Here is a 21,376-nt window from a genome sequence, read left to right on the forward strand (position 1 = left end):
CAGGCCGGGTCATACACAAGAATCAAACACTGGAAGGCAGCACGCACTCACAGGTCCGGAACCACGAAAGGGCAACCAGCAACTGAACTAGCTGGTTAATATAGTCACAGCCTGCAGGAAGAGGAGGGGTTAACTTGGACATAAAGTTGGAAGAGGAAGGGGGCGTGGCCTAACAAACAGAGAGCCATGAGGAGGAAAGCCAGTGCAGGTAGGCCGAAACCCTGACAGTACCCCTCCCCTAACGACCCCTCCCCCGGGGGGAGGGACCAGGTTTAGAGGGGAAATGCGTATGAAAGGCTCGTACCAGTCTAGGGGCATGAACATCCTGGGCAGGCAGCCAAGATCGTTCCTCAGGTCCATATCCTTTCCAATGAACTAAATACTGCAGGCGACCCCTGGACACACGAGAATCGATGATAGACTGAACTTCATATTCATCATGACCATTAACCGGAATCGGGCGAGGGCGAGGAGCTGAAGCAGTGAATCGGTTGCAAACAAGTGGTTTCAGCAGCGAGACATGGAAGACATTCGGAATATGCATGTTGGGAGGAAGATCTAAGGCATAAGCCACCGGATTAACCTTGCGCAGAATACGGTAGGGACCCACAAAACAAGGGGCCAGTTTGTGAGAGGGAACCCAGAGGTTCAGATTGCGAGAGGATAACCAAACCCTCTCCCCGACCTGGTAGGAAGGAGCCGAAAGCCGTTTGCGGTCAGCCTGGAGCTTGTACTGTTGTGCTGATAACTGGAGTGAGTCCTTGACCCGTGCCCACATGGATCGGAGTTCGCGTAGACGGTCCTCGAGAGCAGGGATGCTCTGGGGTGGAAAGCTATCGGGTAGAGAGAGACCAGAGGCGGTGGATACATGGCTATTATGAGCAAACTCCGCCCAAGGCAACAGGTCAGACCAGTTGTTCTGATGATCCGAAATGTAACAACGAAGGTACTGCTCCAAGCCCTGGTTCGAGCGCTCTGTGGCTCCGTTAGATTGTGGGTGGTAGGCCGAGGAAAAGGAAAGGCGTATCCCCAACTGGAGACAAAAGGCACGCCAAAAGCGAGACACAAACTGACTCCCTCTATCTGAGACTATTTCTTTAGGTATTCCGTGCAGCCTAAAGATCTCCCTCGTAAAGACGTTTGCCAATTCTCGCGCAGATGGGAGTTTCTTAAGTGGGATACAGTGGCACATCTTGGAGAACTGATCCACTACCATCAGAATGACAGTATTGTTCTGGGAGGGAGGAAGTTCCACAATGAAGTCCATGGAAATGTGTGTCCAGGGTCTCTCGCCATTGGGAATAGGTTGCAGTAAACCCACAGGAAGATGCCTGAGATCTTTACTTTGAGCACAGGTCTGGCAGGAGGCAACAAATTCCTTAATATCATTACGGATCTTGGGCCACCAGAACTGACGGGTCATACCCCAAATCATTTGATTCTTACCAGGGTGGCCCGCGGCCTTAGAACAATGGTAAGTGCGCAACAAGGAATGTCGGAGGGGAACAGGTACGTAGCACTTGCCAGGCGGTGTGCACGGTGGAGCCTGATTTTGTGCAGCCAGGATTTTCTCCCCCAATGGGGAGGTCAGACTGGTACGGATGCTTGCCAGGATGCGATCGGGAGGAATAATCGGTGTCAGAGGCACTTCTTCTCTGGAAGAGGAAGTGAATTGTCGAGATAAAGCATCCGCACGTACGTTTTTCGAGCCCGGGAGGTAAAATTAAACCTGGAAAGGAATAAGGCCCACCGAGCTTGCCGAGGAGTCAATCTTTTGGCCTCGGAGAGGTAGGCCAAATTCTTGTGATCTGTTAAAATCAAAACAGGTGTCGTGGTCCCCTCAAGGAGATGATGCCATTCCTTGAGTGCCAGAATTATAGCCAGAAGTTCCCTATCACCAATCTCGTAGTTGCATTCGGCTGGAGAGAGTTTTTTTTTAGAAGAAGCCACACGGGTGTAGCGGGCCTTCAGGTTTAGGACGTTGAGACAGAAGGGCGCCTACTCCTGTCTCAGACGCATCTACCTCCAGGATGAATGGTAGTGTCGGGTCTGGGTGGACCAAGACGGGAGCGGACGCGAATGCTTTTTTCAAATCCTCAAACGCCTGAATCGCAACCAGAGGCCATCGTAAAGGATCACCATCTTTTCGGGTGAGGTCAGTAATGGGTTTGACTAAATCAGAGAAGTTGCGTATGAATTTGCGGTAATAATTAGCAAAACCGAGGAAGCGTAGGACAGACCGAAAAGACCAACAGGACGAGGCCAATTAAGTACCGCAGAAACCTTTTGAGGGTCCATAGAAAAGCCCTTATCAGAAATAATATAGCCCAAAAATGCAACCTGGTTTTTATGGAACTCGCATTTCTCCAACTTACAGTATAAACCATTCTCTCTGAGGCGTTGGAGGACACGTTTGACGTCACTGATATGGGTCTCGAGACAAGGCGAGTGTATGAGTATATCGTCGAGGTATACAACAACACACTCCTGTAGCATATCTCTGAGTACGTCATTGATAAACTCCTGGAAGACAGCAGGAGCATTGCATAAGCCAAAAGGCATAACCAGATATTCATAGTGCCCACTTCTGGTATTAAATGCTGTCTTCCATTCGTGTCCTTGCTTAATGCGTACCAAATTGTAGGCCCCACGTAAATCCAACTTGGTGAACAGCTTGGCCCCTTTTAACCGATCAAAAAGCTCAGTGATCAACGGTATTGGATATGCATTTTTGATCGTAATTTTATTCAGACCTCTGTAATCAATACAGGGCCTAAGTTCACCCCCCTTCTTTTTTACAAAGAAAAAGCCGGCACCAGCGGGGGAAGTGGATTTACGTATAAATCCCCTAGCCAGGGCATCGGAGACATAATCCTCCATGGCCTTATTCTCAGCAACTGACAATGGGTAGACTCGACCACAAGGAGGAGCAGCGCCTGGCTGGAGTTCTATGGCACAATCATAGGACCTATGGGGAGGTAGGGAACCAGCCCGAACTTTGTCAAAGACATCAGCATAGTCCTTGTATCCTTGTGGCAACACCGAGGTAGCATCAGTACAAAGGACCTTGATAACTTCGCAAAGACACTCCTTTTGGCAAGAAGGCGATCAGGCTAACACCTCACACTGCCGCCAATCGAGGGTAGGATTATGTTTTTGTAACCACGGATAGCCCAACACCACAGGAAAGTAAGGAGAGGAGATCATCTGGAACTGGACCTTCTACTGATGGAGAGCCCCGATGGACATGGAGAGAGGAATAGTCTCCTTGGTAATGAGCGAAGGCTGCAGATGCCTACCATCAATAGCCTGGACGGCCAAGGGCTTCTCCCTGTTAATAACAGGTATACAATGGTTAGCCACAAAGGAGGTGTCAATAAAGGCATCGGCAGCACCTGAGTCTATGAGCGCTTTGGTAACAATCGAAGCCACTGGCCATGACAAAACAACCGTAAGTAGAGGCTTGTTTTTGAAGATGTTAGGGGACCGGGTAAGCCCACCTAGAGTGTGTCCCCGACCGGACCCTAGGTGCGAGCGTTTCCCGGGTGAGTTGGGCAGGAACGTAGCAAATGCCCACTTTGGCCACAGTAAAGACATAGGCCCTCCCTCCTATGGTACGCTCTCTCGGCCTCAGAGAGCCGGGTAGCCCCCAACTGCATGGGCTCAACGCCCTCCGGCAGGACATCCACAGGAGGCACGGGAGGAGAAGGAGGAACGGGTGGGTTCAAAAAGGTTGGCGCCAACCTTAAAGGATGCCTCCTCAGGTGTTCCTTGAAAGAGGGTCTCTCCCTAAGCCTTGTATCAATAAGGGTCAGGAAGGTGATTAAGGCTTCGAGGTCAGTAGGGAGATCCCTAGCTGCTACTTCATCCTTAATGGAATCGCTCAGACCATGGAAGAAAGCAGCCACTAGAGCCTCATTGTTCCACCCGACCTCTGCTGCCCAGGTACGGAACTTAATCGCATAATCAGACACAGTCCTAGTCCCCTGGCGAATGGACATAAGGTGTTTGGCAGCAGAGGTAGCGCGGGCCGGAATGTCGAAGACTCTACGGAAAGAAACCACAAACTCTGCATAATTTTGCACAACAGGCCGATTCGCCTCCCAAAGTGGATTAGCCCATGCTAGAGCTTTGTCGGTTAGTAGTGAGATCAGGAAACCAACCCTGGCCCGCTCGGTCGGAAAAGCCTGAGGCACCAATTCGAGATATATGCCAACCTGGTTCAAAAAGCCATGGCACTGGGTACCCCTCCATAGCGTTGGGGCAGAGGAGCAGTACCACTCATGCCTCTGGGAGCCAGTGGTTCAGCTGCAACAGCTGGTGCAGGAACAACATAAGGAGCCGGAGCTATAGGTCGTGCAGGTGGTGGCTCCAAATGCGCTGTGCGGTTAAGGAGTGTCTGTACTGCAGCAGCCAACTGGTCCAACCTGTGATCCTGTTGGTCTAACCGGGAGAAGACTGTAGGAACAGGAAGAGTACCAGTACCATCAGGATTCATGGCCCTTTCGTAATGTCAGGGTACCAGTGAATCAGGACGGAGGCAAAAAGGTACTGGTCAAAATGTTTATTAAAATAAAATAATAACAAGAATCCAAAACATAAGACAAGCGGGTGGTCGTAGAACAAGCCAAGGTCAGGAGCCAGAACGGGTAGTCATACGAGCCAAGGTCAGGAGTCCAGAAATCCACGTAGTCCAAAAGCAGGCAGGAGTCAGCACCAGAATAGGAGTCAGACAGGCCGGGTCATACACAAGAATCAAACACTGGAAGGCAGCACGCACTCACAGGTCCGGAACCACGAAAGGGCAACCAGCAACTGAACTAGCTGGTCAATATAGTCACAGCCTGCAGGAAGAGGAGGGGTTAACTTAGGCATAAAGTTGGAAGAGGAAGGGGGCGCGGCCTAACAAACAGAGAGCCATGACGAGGAAAGCCAGTGCAGGTAGGCCGAAACCCTGACAGTAAAGAGCCAGGAAACAGACAACCAAATACACACCAGGACAGGATCTGCCACACCGACCCCCAAACACACACACCAGGACAGGCTCTGCCACACCGACAACCGTCCCGGTGTGTGTGTGTTTGGGTGTCGGTGTGGCAGAGCCTGTCCTTGTGTGTGTGTTTGGGGGTCGGTGTGGCAGAGCCTGTTCTGGTGTGTGTGTGTTTGGGTGTCGGTGTGACAGAGCCTGTCCTGGTGTGTGTGTGTTTGGGTGTCGGTGTGGCAGAGCCTGTCCTGGTGTATGTGTTTGGGTGTCGGTGTGGCAGAGCCTGTCTTGGTGTGTGTGTTCGGGTGTCAGTGTAGCAGAGCCTGTCCTGATGTGTGTGTGTGTTTGGGTGTCGGTGTGGCAGAGTTTGTCCTGGTGTGTGTGTTTGGGTGTCGGTGTGGCAGAGCCTGTCCTGGTGTGTGTTTGGGTGTTGGTGTGGCAGAGCCTGTTCTGGTGTGTGTGTGTTTGGGTGTCAGTGTGGCAGAGCCTTTCCTGATGTGTGTGTTTGGGTGTTGGTGTGACAGAGCCGGCCCTGGTGTGTGTGTGTTTGGGTGTCGGTGTGGCAGAGCCTGTCCAGGTGTGTGTGTGTGTTTGGGTGTCGGTGTGGCAGAGCCTGTCCTGGTGTGTGTTTGGGTGTCGGTGTGACAGAGTCTGTTCTAGTGTGTGTGTGTTTGGGTGTTGGTGTGGCAGAGCCTGTCCTGGTGTGTGTGTGTTTGGGTGTCTTAATCCAGCCCTGTGTCCAGTGTGCACCATCTTAAATACAGCTTGTACTCACAGTGTGCTCAACCTTGTGCAGTTTTATTTGGCTAAACTTGTTTTAGATAGTTTGTGGACTGACTTTGTTTTGCTGTTTAAGTAATTCAATATTGATAGAATGACATATAAAAGTTGATCAAAAAAACTTGTCCACTGCTTTTTTCATTATCGCCAAATTAACCCTGTATTAATATGCATTATTACGGCCATATTTTCTCTCAGTGAAAAATGAGTGCGGCCCACACACATATACATTTCTGATGAAGTGGTCCGCTGCAGAAAAAACTTGGACACCCTTGGATTATATGATTAAAACATCCTCTTCAGTGCTTTGATTTTTATATCGTATGATTTAAATTTATAGGATTTTACCTGCATTTCTTCACAATGTTTCAATGTATCAACATTATCATGCAAGATTATCCATTCTGGCATGAGGAAAATAGGGCCTTTATTATCTTTAACAATGTTTTGAAAACCAAAAACCTAAAATATTCTGAACTGTCTTACTATATAAATCTATTAAGATATATTAGAGCAGAAAGCATCATGGCATTACTTTGATTTTGTAGGTGTGTGGAAGAATATCAACTGGCTCCAGATGGCAGGTCTTGTCTGACGCTGACTGACATATGCGAGGGCCCCAAGTGCCTACATTCTGACAATAACCTAAACAACACATTGTTTGCAGAAATGCTGCATGGGTTCAACAACAAAACACAGAGAGCAAATCAGGGACGTGTTTTCCAGATGAGCTTCAGGTGAGACCTACAGGCTTTCTAATAAATTGAGTACTTTGGGCATTTTGAAGCTATTATGGTATGGCCTTTTTCATGCTATTTTTTTTAATAAATAACCATACCTGGGAACTCTCCGTGTTTGACCTCGAGATCTCCGGGTCAAGCACCGGTTCTCCGGGTCAACACTCCAATACTCCAGGTCGCGGGAGCGGGGTCTTGACACGGCCTCCTCTCCGCCCATTTCTGCTGTAAATTAGGGTGTTTCCTGTGATGTCAGCGGGAACACCCCCAACATCAGCTGGTTCCCAGGTATGTAAATACTCATGCAAATAGCAAAAGAAAGGGAAGGGAATCTGCTGTAAGATGCCATTGTCTAAATTTAAACTGTCAGAGGCTTAGATGAAAGTACTTCTTAATTTTATCGCATATGTAACAAATTGGCAAACCAGATGGACCTAGTGCTTCGATTTGCTGTCCCTTTTACATACCTCCCAACATTTCCAAATGTGAAAGAGGGACACTTTTTTTTTAATCTTGCGGAACTCAGCGATACAAGCAGTTGCACTTTACAATTTGGACAGACAGACCTTGTGCTCCCTAATGTTGAGCCGACTAGAGGGAGATTGTGGTCTCCCAGCTAATCTGCAGGCTGCAGCTGCTGATCAGGCGGCTGTGCGCCCCCCACAGCTGCACCTGAGGTGAGTACAGATCTCGCCTCACCCATCCTTTGACCCTGCAAAGCGGGACAGAGGAAGGGATAGGCGGGACAGCGACCCAAAATCGTGACTTTCCCGCCTAAATCGGGACAGATGGGGGGCATGCTTTTATCCCCCAACAGTAGTCTGCCACATAGTACCATAACTGACTGCTTGGTCTGAGATTTGTCTTGAAATACCTACGTCCATTCTGCACCATACGGGCAAACCCAGAGGGTTTATTCACAAAGGAGAATTTTCAGGAGAGGTGGTTTCAAATACTTCACTTTACTATTTGTTATGAAGGGCTGTTTCTAGCTAATTTCTCAAAGAGGAAGTTGAAAAATGTGTAATTCACATGGAAATGTAGCTGCAGTGAGGTCACCCAAGTGGACATATCATTAAAACCTATCATATAGATCTTTGACACACATACTCCGTTAGTACAGTCATAGGTTCTGGTTCTAGGAGTCAGAGTAAGTGGAATTATGGCTGACTTCCAGAGAATGACAGGTGAATGACAGTTTTGGTGGGAATGCCCATAGGATATAATGGGAGGAAATAAATTCCTACTAAATCACTTCCCCCTCAACCACTAAGTAGATTGTAAGCTTGCAAGACCTCTTCTTCTTTTGTTCTGATTTATTATTGTGTTTAATTTTTAATTATTCCAATCGTTGTAACATTGTTACAATCATTTTAACATTGTTATCATTGTACATTGTTATGGATTCTGCTCGCGCTATATATAAAACATAATGTTATGTAATTCAGTGGGTGAGAAGATCACATTGATTTAACTCTGCATTATATGGGGCTTCTTAATGTATAGTGGGGTCAAGAACTTTATTCACTATTTATTTATGAAGGATGTAAATATTTTATGATATGTGTTTTCAGTTAGGTATTAAAACTGCATTTTATAGAAAATTTATCCCAGTCTCTTTTGCTGCCCTCTTCTAAGGTAATTGGGAACATCCTTGTCCTTGGTGATTATAGCAGCTCAGTTTTTCTTTTTCTCTATTTCTGTCCCTCCTTTTTTTCTTTTATTTCGGTGGTGCAGGTCTATACCAAATATATAATGAGTCTGTATGACAACTGTAATAGACTTATGTACAGTGTTGTGAAACAGTATTTCCCCTTCACAGTTTCTTCTAATTTTGCATATTTGTCAAATACTTAACATGTTAAGATCACCAAACTAATGTTAATATTAGAGGAAGATGGCCTTCGCGAGTGGTGATGACGTAGCTACGTAGCTGCGTTGTGTTTGGGGCGTGTCCCTCCGTGTGGAGCAGAGAATGAGAGGGACGTAGAGGGATGATTCCCGGCTCCTGATAACTTACCTCTGCAGACCGACGGGCTGACGGACCGATTGATCGTTGCGGCAGCTGCCACCGTGACCGCCTGATAGACACCCGGACGTCCGATAGACATCCAGACAGCCAGACAACCAGACAGCCTACCGGATAGTGAGCCGTGTTGTGTAGCGTGCTGTGGAGGGTATTGTATGCCCCCTTCCCCTTGAGGTGCTTTGTAACTCGGCTCCTGAAACCGCTTACCAGCTCACCGGTTCACGAATCCGGCATCTGATATCGGCACCAAGGCTGGAGACCGTGACAAGAGATAGGAGATTGGACCCTGCTCTTCATTAAGGGTCGGTGGCGGTGAACGGGATGTGAGGCAGTTGGCGGTGTGAGGCAGTTGGCGGCGTGAGGCAATTGGCCGTGTGGAGAGCTGTGAGGCAATTGACGAGGCGAAGGCTGCATAATAGGCCTTGAGAAGGCCCCGACAAGGGAAGTGGAGAAATATATTATATATATATTTTTTTTTTTGATCTTTTTCTTTATAAGATCAATTGAAGAAATAGCTAATGCTCTATAAGATTAACTGAAGATTATTGTCTACTGAATCGTGTGTTAATCAATTTTCTCTGACACTCCTGATTGCAAGTATTTCTATACTATATAATCGAAGCAGCTTATTGGATTGTCTGGAATTCAGCTTTTTCTGCTTTTATTATTAATATTGATTATCTAAGACTGATCTGAATTATCTGAAGTTATTACTACTATATCATTTTGGCATCTATCGAGTATACGGAAGACATAGATATAGAGGAATAAAACAGAGTCCTTCCTAGGGTCTATAAGGAAAGGACCTATATATAAATTATTCAAAGTCAATGATAAAAATTGTAATTATTTCTATACTATATCATAGGATTGGCTTTATGGATTTCTTGGAATATAACTCTAACTATTGAACATTTAAACCGACTTGAATCTTTCGCACTTGGCATTTCATCTTTATACTTAAGCATACTTAAGCATCTACTAAGTATATTGAAGACTTATATATAGAGCAATAAATATAGTGCTCTGTCTAAATCTCATAAAGAAAAGAGCTATACACAAGTCATCTGAAACTATCAAAAAATTTCTTTCTTTCTTTTTTTTTTTCTTTCAAAATACGAATCCCTTTAATAACTCTATTGTAATGGCTCCTAAAGGGGAGAAAGCTGGTAAAGGAGACAAAGACGAAAAAGCTAAGATGTCTACTAAAGTGAAGAAACCTCCACCAATTTCTGCTTATTACTCACCTAAAAGCCATACAGATACATCTATTATTTCTTCTAAATCATCTCCGGAACCAATATTTGAGACAAGTGTTACTAACTTATCAGAGTATATTACGAACACTACCTTAACTGTAGCTCTAGATACCTTATACAATAAAATTAAATCTGACTTGGACCAGCATTTCAGAGAATACAGAGAAGAATTGACCCAGTTAAGAACGTCTATCGCCTTACAGTCTGAAGATATAGCCATTCTACAAACAAAATGTAAGGATTTACAATCTCAGAATGAATTTATGAAACTAGAAATAATAAAGCAAGATCTCAAGTTAGCTGACCTTGAAGACAGATCTCGGAGGCAAAATTTAAAAATCCGTGGTATTCCAGAAGAAGTCAAAGATCTCGAAGTATACCTGAATGAATTATTATCAACATTTGTGGATAATGACATGGAAGGCTATACTCCGATTGAAAGAGTGCATAGACTGCCTTTTCCTTCCTCATGGTCACAGAGTAACTCTCCAAGAGATGTCATGGTTCGTTTTAATAATACTCGTATAAAAGAAACTCTGGTCAAAGAAATGAGGAAAAACCCCTCTAAAGCAGGAAAATTTGCAACGTTATTAACATTCTCGGATCTCTCACGAACAACGAGGCTTCAAAGGAAGAAATTTATGGACGTTACTATATGTCTTCGGCGAAATAATATTTTGTATTCGTGGGGTTTTCCTACAAAATTAAGAATTGCATACCAAGGAAAGACGTATATCTGTAACGATCATGTACAGGCTGAGGAATATGTATCCAAATGGAAGCTATCTTAATCTATTTGTCTCGTTACAAATTATGACTTAATAGGGGCGAATACAGGGAGCATAATAGGTTTTTTTCCTTCTACGACCTTTTTTTTTTTTTCTTCTTCCTTCTTTTTCTCCCCGTATATATTAATATTTATATGGGTACTTATTTAAGTATTGAAGTAAGGCAACAAGTAAGACTTATTACTAGGGGTAATAGACACAGATTAATACACCAACACTCACACTCACATGATTATAGTTATTCATTACACTTAACACATTGAATTAAATTTAGTAGAGTTGTAAAGATTGTTTAACAAATAATTACACGATTGTTTTGGATCTTGTAAGGTGTAAGAATATAATAATACTATAATTTTTTTTAATTATTATATCACTAATTATGGAATTTATAGATATATACATACATTATTATATCAATAATTATGGAACTCACAGATATACACATATATTGTTATTATTATTATTTACACGATTATAGATATTTACCTATGGTAATTACACCTAACACACTGAATTAAATTAGCTAGATCTTTAAAATTATTGTTTAATAAAAAAAATAAAAAAAAATCTCTATATACGTTATTAAATAGAAGGGGAGATTTTCTAAATAATATACAAAAAGGACCAGAATGATCTTATATTTTTATAATTTTTGCTCTCAAGAGTAGGTCTGTCTACTATTTATTTTGGAATCTATAGGCTATACTATATAATTGGATTAGTTTATTGGATTTTCTGGAACTTAGCTTTAACTCAGCTTCAATTATTAATATTGTTTATCTAAGACTGACTTGAATTTGTTTTGAAGTTATTACTTACTATATCATATTTGGCATCTATCAAGTATATGGAAGACGTAGATATAGAGGAATAAAATAGAGTCCTTCCTAGGGTCTATAAGGAATGGACCTATACATAAATCATCTGAAGTTAATGACTTTTTTTTTATTGCAATTATTTCTATACTATATTACTGGAATAGCTTTATGGAGTCTTGGAATATAACCTTAACTATTGAATATTTAGACTTGTATTTGGCATTTATTCTTATACTTAAGTAAATTGAAGATTTATATTTAAAGCGATAAATATAGCGTTCTGTTTAAGTCTTATAAAGAAAAGAGCTATACACAAATTATTTGAAATTATCAAAAAATCCTTTTCTCCTTTTTTTTTCTTTTTTTTTTCTTCTTTTCCTCTCTCCTCTCTCTCTGCTCACCAGTTTGGTGATACGCTAATACTTCTCTGTTGGATCAGGGAATTTTTTCTTGCTAATGACGGAAATATGGTTTTTCCTTCATGGCACGAACAGAATGAATGTTTTATATGTGTATGAATGTTTAAGAAATGATGCTTCAAAATTAGGGATTTTTGAGAAGAGGACGATTCTGGGAAATAATGTAATAACTGGCTCCACGGAAACTTGGAATATACCGTATTGGCTCGGATATAGGCCGCCCCCGTATATAGGCCGCCCCCTAAAAGTTTGGTGCTTTTTTAAAGAAAAAGTTTTTTTCTTTAAAAAAGCACCAAAAAACATGCTGCCACTCTGTCCTCCCCCCCGAGATATGCTGCCACTCTGTCCTCTCCCCCTCCCCGAGATATGCTGCCACTCTGTCCTCCCCCCCTCGAGATATGCTGCCACTCTGTCCTCTCCCCCTCCCCGAGATATGCTGCCACTCAGTCCTCCCCCCCTCCCCGAGATATGCTGCCACTCTGTCCTCCCCCCCCCGACTTACCAGAGCAGACTCCCGGGTGTCTTACGGGGCCGGAGGGGGACATCTATGCATATCGTGTATACAACTCCCGGTGCCGGCACTCAGCGGAAGTGCCGGCACCGGAAGTTGTATACGCGTATTGCGTAGATGTCTTCCGCCGGCCCTGCAAGACACCCGGGAGTCTGCCCTGGTAAGTCGGGGGGGCTAGAATGCATCGTGCGCACGTTCACCGGCAACGGCGCATCGCCACTGCCGGTGAACGTCCGTGCGATGCGCTTAGACAACCTCCTGTGCCGGTACTCCCCCCGTGGAAAGTGCCGGCAGGGGAGGCTGTCTGAGCGTATCAGACAGTAGGATGCAGGTCCCCTGCACCGCTGCGGGGGATCTGTATCCTAACCCCGCTGCCTGCCCGGCGCCCGGGACTGCATGTCCCGGGCATCGGGCGCTAGACCCCGAATATAGGCCGCACCCCCACTTTACAGACTTAAAGTGGGGGAAAAAAGTGCGGCCTATATTCGGGCCAATACGGTATATGTCTCTTAAGTTACTTACAATCAATGCACAGGGTTTAAATTCTCCGCATAAAAGGTCTCTATTATATAATACACTGATGAAAGAAAGGGTGGACATCACATTTGTCCAAGAGACACACTGGTTAAGCGCTAAGGGTGAATTGTTATGGAAATACCGCAAGTATAGCGATGTCTTTACATCTTCTCTTTCAGACAACAAGAAAAGGGGTGTGGCGATATTAATTGCAGCTAAGAATAAATTTGAGTATGTTTTTCATGATATCGATCAGGAAGGCAGGAGGCTTATCCTTATCTGTAATATAAACAATGTTACCTATACGTTGGTTAGTTTATACTCTCCTTCTGAGGGATCAACAAGATTTATAAATAAATCAATTGAAATAATTGAAAAATTTTCAAAAGGGACATTAATTATAGCGAGAAACTTAAACTGTATATCTGATATAGAGAAAGATAGTAAATCTTTTAAAAAACGAAAAACAGACACTTCTCTGGAAGCTAAAGCAGAAGCTTTCTCTACTTCCCTACTTAATCATGATTTGTACGATGTTTGGAAAGTCCAACACCCAGATGAAAAGGATTATTCCTTTTTTTCAAAGGTTCATAAATCCTACTCACGTATTGATTATTTTTTAACTCTAAGTTATAATCTAGAAAAATGTATTTCCTCATCGATAGGGAGTATCTCATGGTCAGACCATGCTCCAGTGTATGTTTCTATAAAGGATAATCCCCATTATAAAATAAGATCTCGATGGACTCTTAATGAAACTATTCTAAAAGGAGATAAAGATAAGGAGGAATTAATAGAACAAACAAGGTCCTTTTTAGAACAAAATGATAATAAGGAGACTTCAGACCTGAATCTCTGGTGTACACTTAAATGTGTTTTAAGGGGCTATTTGATCAAAAAAGGAGCCTGGTTGAAAAAAATGAGAGGGAAGGAGCTTGCAGACCTCTATATAGACTTGGCATTACTAGAGAGGGCAAATAAACAAAATCTTTCTCAAGACCTCTGCAAACGGATAGAGAGCATCCAAAATTTAATAGTTACTAAACTTAAATTTAAAACTGAAATATCATTGGAGAGACTGAAATCGAGATGTAATTTCTACACTTAAACGAGGGAAATCTCCTGGACCAGACGGCTTTTCAGCATTATTTTTCCAAATCTTAGACCTGGTGGTATCTCCTATCTTATTAAGATCATTTAATTCTATTGCTTTAGGTAAGGAATTTCCAAGAGAAATGCTGGAAGTAACTATATCACCTATTCCAAGGATCATACTCTAGTCTCTAATTATAGACCTATTTCTCTTATTAATATCGACATCAAGATATATGCTAAAAGTTTGGCCACAAGATTGGCTCAAGTAATTAAAGATCTTATTCATCCCGATCAGGCAGGATTTATCCCAGGTAGAGCAGGTGAAGAAAATACCCGCCTAATTTTTAACATCATCGAAAGTATTCATAGAGATAAAACCCCCTCGGTTATAATGGCCTTAGACGCCCAAAAGGCTTTTGATCGGGTAAATTGGAGATTTTTAAAAGAAACTCTTCGAGCATTTGGTTTCAACGGATTCTCCCTTTGTTCAATAATGGCGCTTTACTCAAATCCGGTGGCTAAAATAAAAGGACCCATATTAGATTCGGAATGGTTTTTTATTCGAAACAGAACTCGGCAAGGATGCCCATTGGCTCCTCTGCTTTACGCGCTTACAATTGAGCCTTTGGACATCCAATTCCATGAACATCCAGGGTATAAAAATTGGTAAATATGATTATCGCATCACTCTTTATGCATCACTCTTTATGCTGACGTTCTTTTAACAATGTCTTCTCCATCGATATCTGTCCCTGCCTTGCTTGAAGGAGTTGTGAAATTCGGACAATATTCTAACTACAAACTCAATATATCTAAAACACAGATAATTCCATTTTATTTATCAGAAACTCAGATTAATTTAATTCAAACTCAGATTAATGACTTTTCTATATATATAGATTATTTAGGAATTAAAATAGGAGCAGCTGTAGAAGAAACTTCGGTCGTAAATCATAAAAAACTATTTTTAGAAGTAAAATCTATGTTACATAATTGGGGAAAACTCGAGTCCTCTTGGATGGGAAGAATTAATATTCTTAAGGCTTATATTATACCCAAAATTCTTTATCTATTCAGATTAATTCCTTTCCAAGTTCCCAACCAAACAATTATAGACTGGGATAATTTATTTTCTCGTTTTGTTTGGGCGTCAAAAATGGTTAGATTACCAACAGATTTGCTCAAGAGAGATATAGAAGCTGGAGGTCTTGGCTATCCAGACTTAAAAAGACTGTATGAAGCCTCCCAAATAAATTTTATGATAGCTTGGAATCTTGTGAAACAAAAAGAGGAACCAGGATGGTATAATATAGAGATATATATTTGTAAAAATTTTGATCCATTCTTATTTTTTTGGATGCCTCGCACACATTTTAGAAAGAAAAAAATCCCTAGTTTAATAATTAACAACATCTTATCTTCTTTTTATGAAACTCCAAAAAGATTTGAGGATAAGGTACTATTTACAAAAAACTGCCCTATAGAGGTCCTGTCCTCCTTTGTTCCGGATCTTACGTTTGATAGATGGAAATTGTTAGGTATAAAGGTGGTAGGTGATCTCTATACGGGAACTCAAATCACCTCTTTTCCTTCTTTGATCGAGGTATTTGGAATTTCTCCAAATGACTTATTTAAATATATTAGAATAAAACATCTCTTAATATCTAAGCCTCCCCCTGATACTTCTCTTTTGCATAAATTCATAACTTCCTGTAATTCTGAAAGAACAATCTCTAGAATATCGAATTTTTTAAAGGACAATAAAACTCTTAAGAAAAGTAAAGCTCAGAAACGGTGGGAGAAAGACTTTAAGTTTTCGGTATCTTTACAAGCATGGAATATGGGCTGGAGAGTCACTAGAAAAGCAACTCATTGCTTAAATCTCCAAGAACATTTCTTTAAACTTATATATAGATGGTACATGGTCCCGGTCCGAATAGCAAAATTCCAACCAGTAAAGGGATCTCTCTGCTGGCGCTGCCAAATGGACACAGGTACACACAAACACATATGGTGGGACTGTGTATATCTATCTCAATTAAAAATACAATTAACTGATTTATTTTTAAAATTATTTGGGTTTAATATAACACTATCTCCGCAGAATTTTCTCTTTCACATTGATTTCCCTAGAATCAATGTGAACGAACAAATCCTTTGGATTAATGTTTTATTAGCCTTTAAAATCAGTCTGGCAAGGAATTGGAGGAGTCAAACTCTCCCAATGTGGGTAGAGATTGAAAATCAAATAAAACAACAATGTAGCGCTGAAAAATATTTTTTCAAAGAGGCTAATATAATAGAGAAGCATGAACTGATTTGGCATCGTTGGTCTCAAATATTTACCTAAAGGCCATAGAATTCCTATGCATTGATATAAACATATATGTATGTTTTTCTCTTTAAATTCCTTGGAACCAAAAATTTCGAATTTTTTTTTTTCCTCTCCTATATTTCAGATCCCCCTATTAGGAAGCAGAATGTATGTGAGGGAATATGTATGAGAATATGTATGAAGAGTATTACAGGATTGAATTTTGATACCATCTTGATAATGTAATATATTGCATTCTTTGTATACTCTATAATACTTTATTTATGAATGAATTTTGTTTTTGTCTGTTTTAATGTTCTTAATGAAATATTTAATAAAGAATGAATTAAAAAATATATATATATTAGAGGAAGATAACCTGAGTAAACAAAAAGTGCAGTTTTTAAATGATGATTTCATGTGTACAAGGAAAGAATGTATTCAACCCTACCTGGCCCTATGTGAAAAAGTAATTGCCTCCTTAGTTACTAAATCAACTAATTAACCAGATTTAATTGATAATTAGGTTCAATTCACTAGACTCACCCAGGCATGATTACTGCCAACCTTGTTAAATCTGAACATCAATTAAATAGAACCTGTCTTGCAAAGTGGAGTAGACTAAAATGTCTCAAAAACAGAGCTAAAGAAATTTAATAACAGATGACAAAGTAATTGACAACTATCAGTCTGGAAAAGGCTACAAAAGCATTTCAAAGGCTCTGCCCCCCGAGAGCCATTATCTACAAATGGAACAACTTAGAACAGTAGTGAAACTTCCCAGGAGTGGCTGGCCAACCAAAATTAGTAGAGTACATCAACTACTAATCCATGTGGCCACAAAACAACTCTGTGCAATAATTACATCCATGGGAGAGTTATAAGACAAAAACCACTGCCGACCAAAAAGAACACAAAAGCTTATCTCAATTTGAGAAAGAAAAACTTAATGGCCCACAAGTCTGTGGACTGATGAGTCAAAAGTTAATTTTTTTGAACATGGGTTACATCTAACATAAAGTTAACACAGTATTCAACAATAAGAGCAAACAGACAAACATGATTGGGTAAGTTTGATGGGCTGGGGCTGTTTGGCTGCTTTCAGGACCTTTGCAACTAGTCATAATTTATGGAACCATGCTCTCTACCATAGAATCCTGAAGAATGTAAGGCCATCAGTGTGTAACCTAAATCTCAAATGCAGTTGTATTATCAGAACAATGACCCTAAACACACAAACAAGTCCACCTCTTAAAGGAAGCAGATGAAGGTTTTTGAATCAGCTAGTCAACGTCCTTACTTGAATCCGATTGCTATGCTGTGGCATCTCTTTAAAAAGGATGTTCATGGTTGAAAATCCTCCAATGTGGCTGAATTAATAGAAATCTGCCCAGAAGAGCGGGCCAAACTTATTTTACAGAGATGTAAAAGACTCATTGTCAGCTTTCGCAAGGGTGGCACAACCAGTATTAGTTTTAGGGGGAATTTTTTTTAAAGCATACGCAGCCAACTAAAGCTAAAAGCTCACTCACCTTGGTCCGGTCCTATTTTCAAGGATCACAAGATAAGGATTCCCGGGACTCGTTTCCAAAGATGGCGCCTTCTCCCGTCAGTACAAACAGTGATTGCCTAGAGGACACTGGCCCGGAGCCTCTTCTACTCGATAATCCAGCGTTGCAACAGGCTCTTAAAATGCTGATAATGAAGGAAGATATGATTCCATTAATTGAAAAGGCCACACAAGGCATTAAAGACACGCTTTCTGAAATTAGAACAAATGTACGGCAGCTGGGAAACCGCATGGCAACCATTGAGGAAGACATGATGTGGATGCTTTCTAGACGCTTGGAGGACCTAGATAACCGGGGACGCAGGAACAACCTCCGAATCAAGGGAATCCCGGAGACGGTGCTGCAGGCGGACATTGCTCACCGTGCTCTTAGACCCCGTGGGGATGCCACGGGACCCCCAAGGGATATCATATGCAGACTCTATGACTACCCTTTGAAGGAAAATATTCTGCAAAAATGCAGATTGGGGACATTCTTTGTACCCATTCTTCTTCCTAGACTTTGTTGTGAATGAGTCTGTATATTAGCATATATGTTGTATTTACTTTGCCTTACATTTCTGTTTTTTGTTCTTGACAGATTGCTATACCTGCTCGGTGCTTTATATACACTGTGTTCCGATGTGTTGCTAACTGCCATGCATGGGTTTATACTCATACATTTTACATTCTATAACACATTTCTGCAACTCTCTACCAATCAGTGTATATACTTTGCTTTACATTTCCGATTACTATACCTGCTTGGTGCCTTATCTAGGCTTTACACCAACATTTTACTAACTGCCATGCATGGGTTTAAAAAAACCTTATTTCAACTTCTCACACACTTCAAATTATATAACACATATATACCACTCCCTATTAGTCAGTTTGTGCCATAAGTTTTGGTACTAAATTATGACAACTGCTATTTCTGTTTATTCATTGTTAGACATTTGGGGTTAATACTTGTTTGGGTGTTCTCCCCACACAGCCTTAGTGCTATACCCAATTTATTGCAGCCACTATCCTTACAGACACTGAGGACCGTATTCTTACATACCCACACTCATCTCTGCCTCTTTGTTTCAACCCTGCCTTTATTATCATTTCCTGTTTATTTTGCAATTGGTTCACTTCTTAGCTTTTTGATTACCTGCATTCTTCCACTTACAGGGTTAATCCCACACATTCACTCCATATCTGTTTTCTTTTGCCTTTGTGTCATTTGGGCTCAGGGCTTGTGCTTGTTTCACTCTTGGAGTAGCAGTGCTTTCCCTTATCATGGCTTCTCTTTTTCATACACCACTGAATGTTTAGTTTTTATCCATGCCTATATGGTTACCTGGATACTCATTCACACATACCTTCTGTGCTACCGCATGGTCAATACTTTATCACAAGGTCCCACCTTCCATGGTTCGGATTTTTCTTTTGTTGTTTTTTTTCCTTTACACACGCACATATATTGAGTTGTTTATAACGGAGAGGGTGCAATAAGCACCTCACCTTCTCTCCACCCTTCTCATACTATAATGCTCATTAAATTTTTACATTACTCTTTCCTTGCTGTACTTCTTACCCCCAACAGAGCCTACCTACCCTGCTCTTTTAGATCAGGGTTCGGGGTTAGTGACCTCTCAAACGTTCTCATACTTGATGCCTTTGCATCAGGCTATCTGCCCTGTTCTGGTTTATTTTGTTTTGTTGATTATGTTCTTTATTTGTTGTTGGTTGGTTTGGGGCACCATCGCTGTCTGATGGATCCCTCTGGTTAGTGATTCCCTATGTCCTCTGAGTTCCTTAAGATCACGTCTCTGAATGTCAGAGGTTTAAACAAGCCACAAAAGAGGTCTAAGGTGCTTTATATTTTGCAATCTCTTAAAATTCATATTGCCTTTATACAAGAAACTCACTTCCATAGTTCTAAAGAATTCAAATTGATTAATAAACATTTCCAGGTTGCTTATTTTTCTAGCTCCCCTACCTCTAAGACAAAAGGGGTTGTGATTATTATTCATAAGTTGATTCCATTTCAGTAAATTGATATCTGGAGGGATTCGGAGGGTAGGGGTATCTTTTTAAAGGGCTTTATTGGCATGCATAGGGTTACTTTAGCAAATGTATATGTCCCTAATAAAAACCAAACTCCTTTCTTGGTCAAGTTCCTCTCTAGACTCACTGATTTTCCGGATGGGTTAACTATTTTTGCTCTCTTTTTGTCGCATCACCATCTTTCTTACTTGTGTTCTAGTAAAATTGTTTCCCAAACCTTAAGTGATCATGCCCTGGTCCATTTATCTCTTCGTTTGCCTTTGATTCCTCCAAAGACCTGTTGTTGGTGCCTTAACGAAAATTTGATTGATAACCCCACCTTTGTAGCTGACCTCTCACCTAAAACACTGCCCCTGTTGTGGAAATCAAACGTTGTGCTGACCACCAGACTTCTTTGAATGTATAAAACTTTATTCCGGATACAAGCAGCTGCCGGGAGATCTGCACAAAAGCAGGCAGATCTAACAGCGTTACATTTTCACACACTTTGTTACATTGATAACAAAAGAAACAAGTAAACTCCTACTAAAGGCTGGCACACTAGTGATATCTCTGGGTTTACCATAAAAAGTAAAAACCTAACCTACATAACATTAATATGTATGATATGGGTGGGGTTTCAGTTATTTAAAGCAGACATCCTGTGCCCTGAAGTTGACCCCGAGTCTACACTTATGGTCCAGTTTCTCACCAACTAATTCAGTTGTGTAATTTGACCTATGCCCTCTACCATATATATCCTGTTCCTATACAGAACAATACTACCTCTCAGTGCATCAGACTCTTATCACCAAAATGCAGAAAACAGTTAACCTCTTCCTACCCACACTCTCCACATCCTAAGATTCCACAGTCCCCCCTTTCATGCTCTAAAGATTCCATGAAGCATGACTCTTAGGCATTCACCCATTGTGCTTAATCCATTTGTGGGTAGCCAAATCTTGGTCAGCGTCATAAACAGATAAATTCTTGGTTTGTAATTTCTTGAGTAATCTTGGTTTTGATATTAGAATCTCCATTAGCACTAGGGGGACATTCATGAATGGTCTTATCAATTAGAACAGGGTAATGGGCAATAGATGAGGTAACAGAATTCCAACATTTAAGGAGTAAAAGTTTCAACACTGCTATGGAGGCAAATATGGTTGTGAAGAACAAAGCCCCTATAATCAAACCATAGAAAATTTTTGATCCTAACACCCCAAACCAACTACTTATTCCCCAATCCCCAGAAGAAATTTTCAGGGAATTTTACATTTCGAGTACTTCTTTCCTAATCTCGCTAACCGCTAAAGTAACATTTTTAGAGACGTCTGGAACATAAGTGCAACATTCAGAGCCCACTAATGAGCACACGCCCCCTTTAACTGCTAAAATAAAATCAAGAGCCATACGATTCTGTAAGGCAACTAATCGTAGGGCTTGCATTTCTGCTGTAATGCTTGTGAGAGCGTTTTCTGTTTGATTGGCCACAGTTTCCAACATGATGGTTAAAGCTCTAATTCTTCCCCAGTTA

General features: G+C 41.5%; 1 protein-coding gene across 1 annotated transcript in view; it reads left to right on the forward strand.

Annotated features, from left to right (window-relative positions):
* Window positions 1-21,376, forward strand: part of ASTN2 (astrotactin 2) — a 715,352-nt gene that overhangs the window by 260,973 nt on the left and 433,003 nt on the right. Inside the window, exon 11 of the mRNA XM_053473898.1 lies at window positions 6,313-6,501. Within this exon, the coding sequence (XP_053329873.1) occupies window positions 6,313-6,501 (189 nt within the window). The remainder of the gene's footprint in view (window positions 1-6,312; window positions 6,502-21,376) is intronic.

Source organism: Spea bombifrons, chromosome 8 (genome assembly GCF_027358695.1).
Source record: "Spea bombifrons isolate aSpeBom1 chromosome 8, aSpeBom1.2.pri, whole genome shotgun sequence".
NCBI lineage: Eukaryota > Metazoa > Chordata > Amphibia > Anura > Pelobatidae > Spea > Spea bombifrons.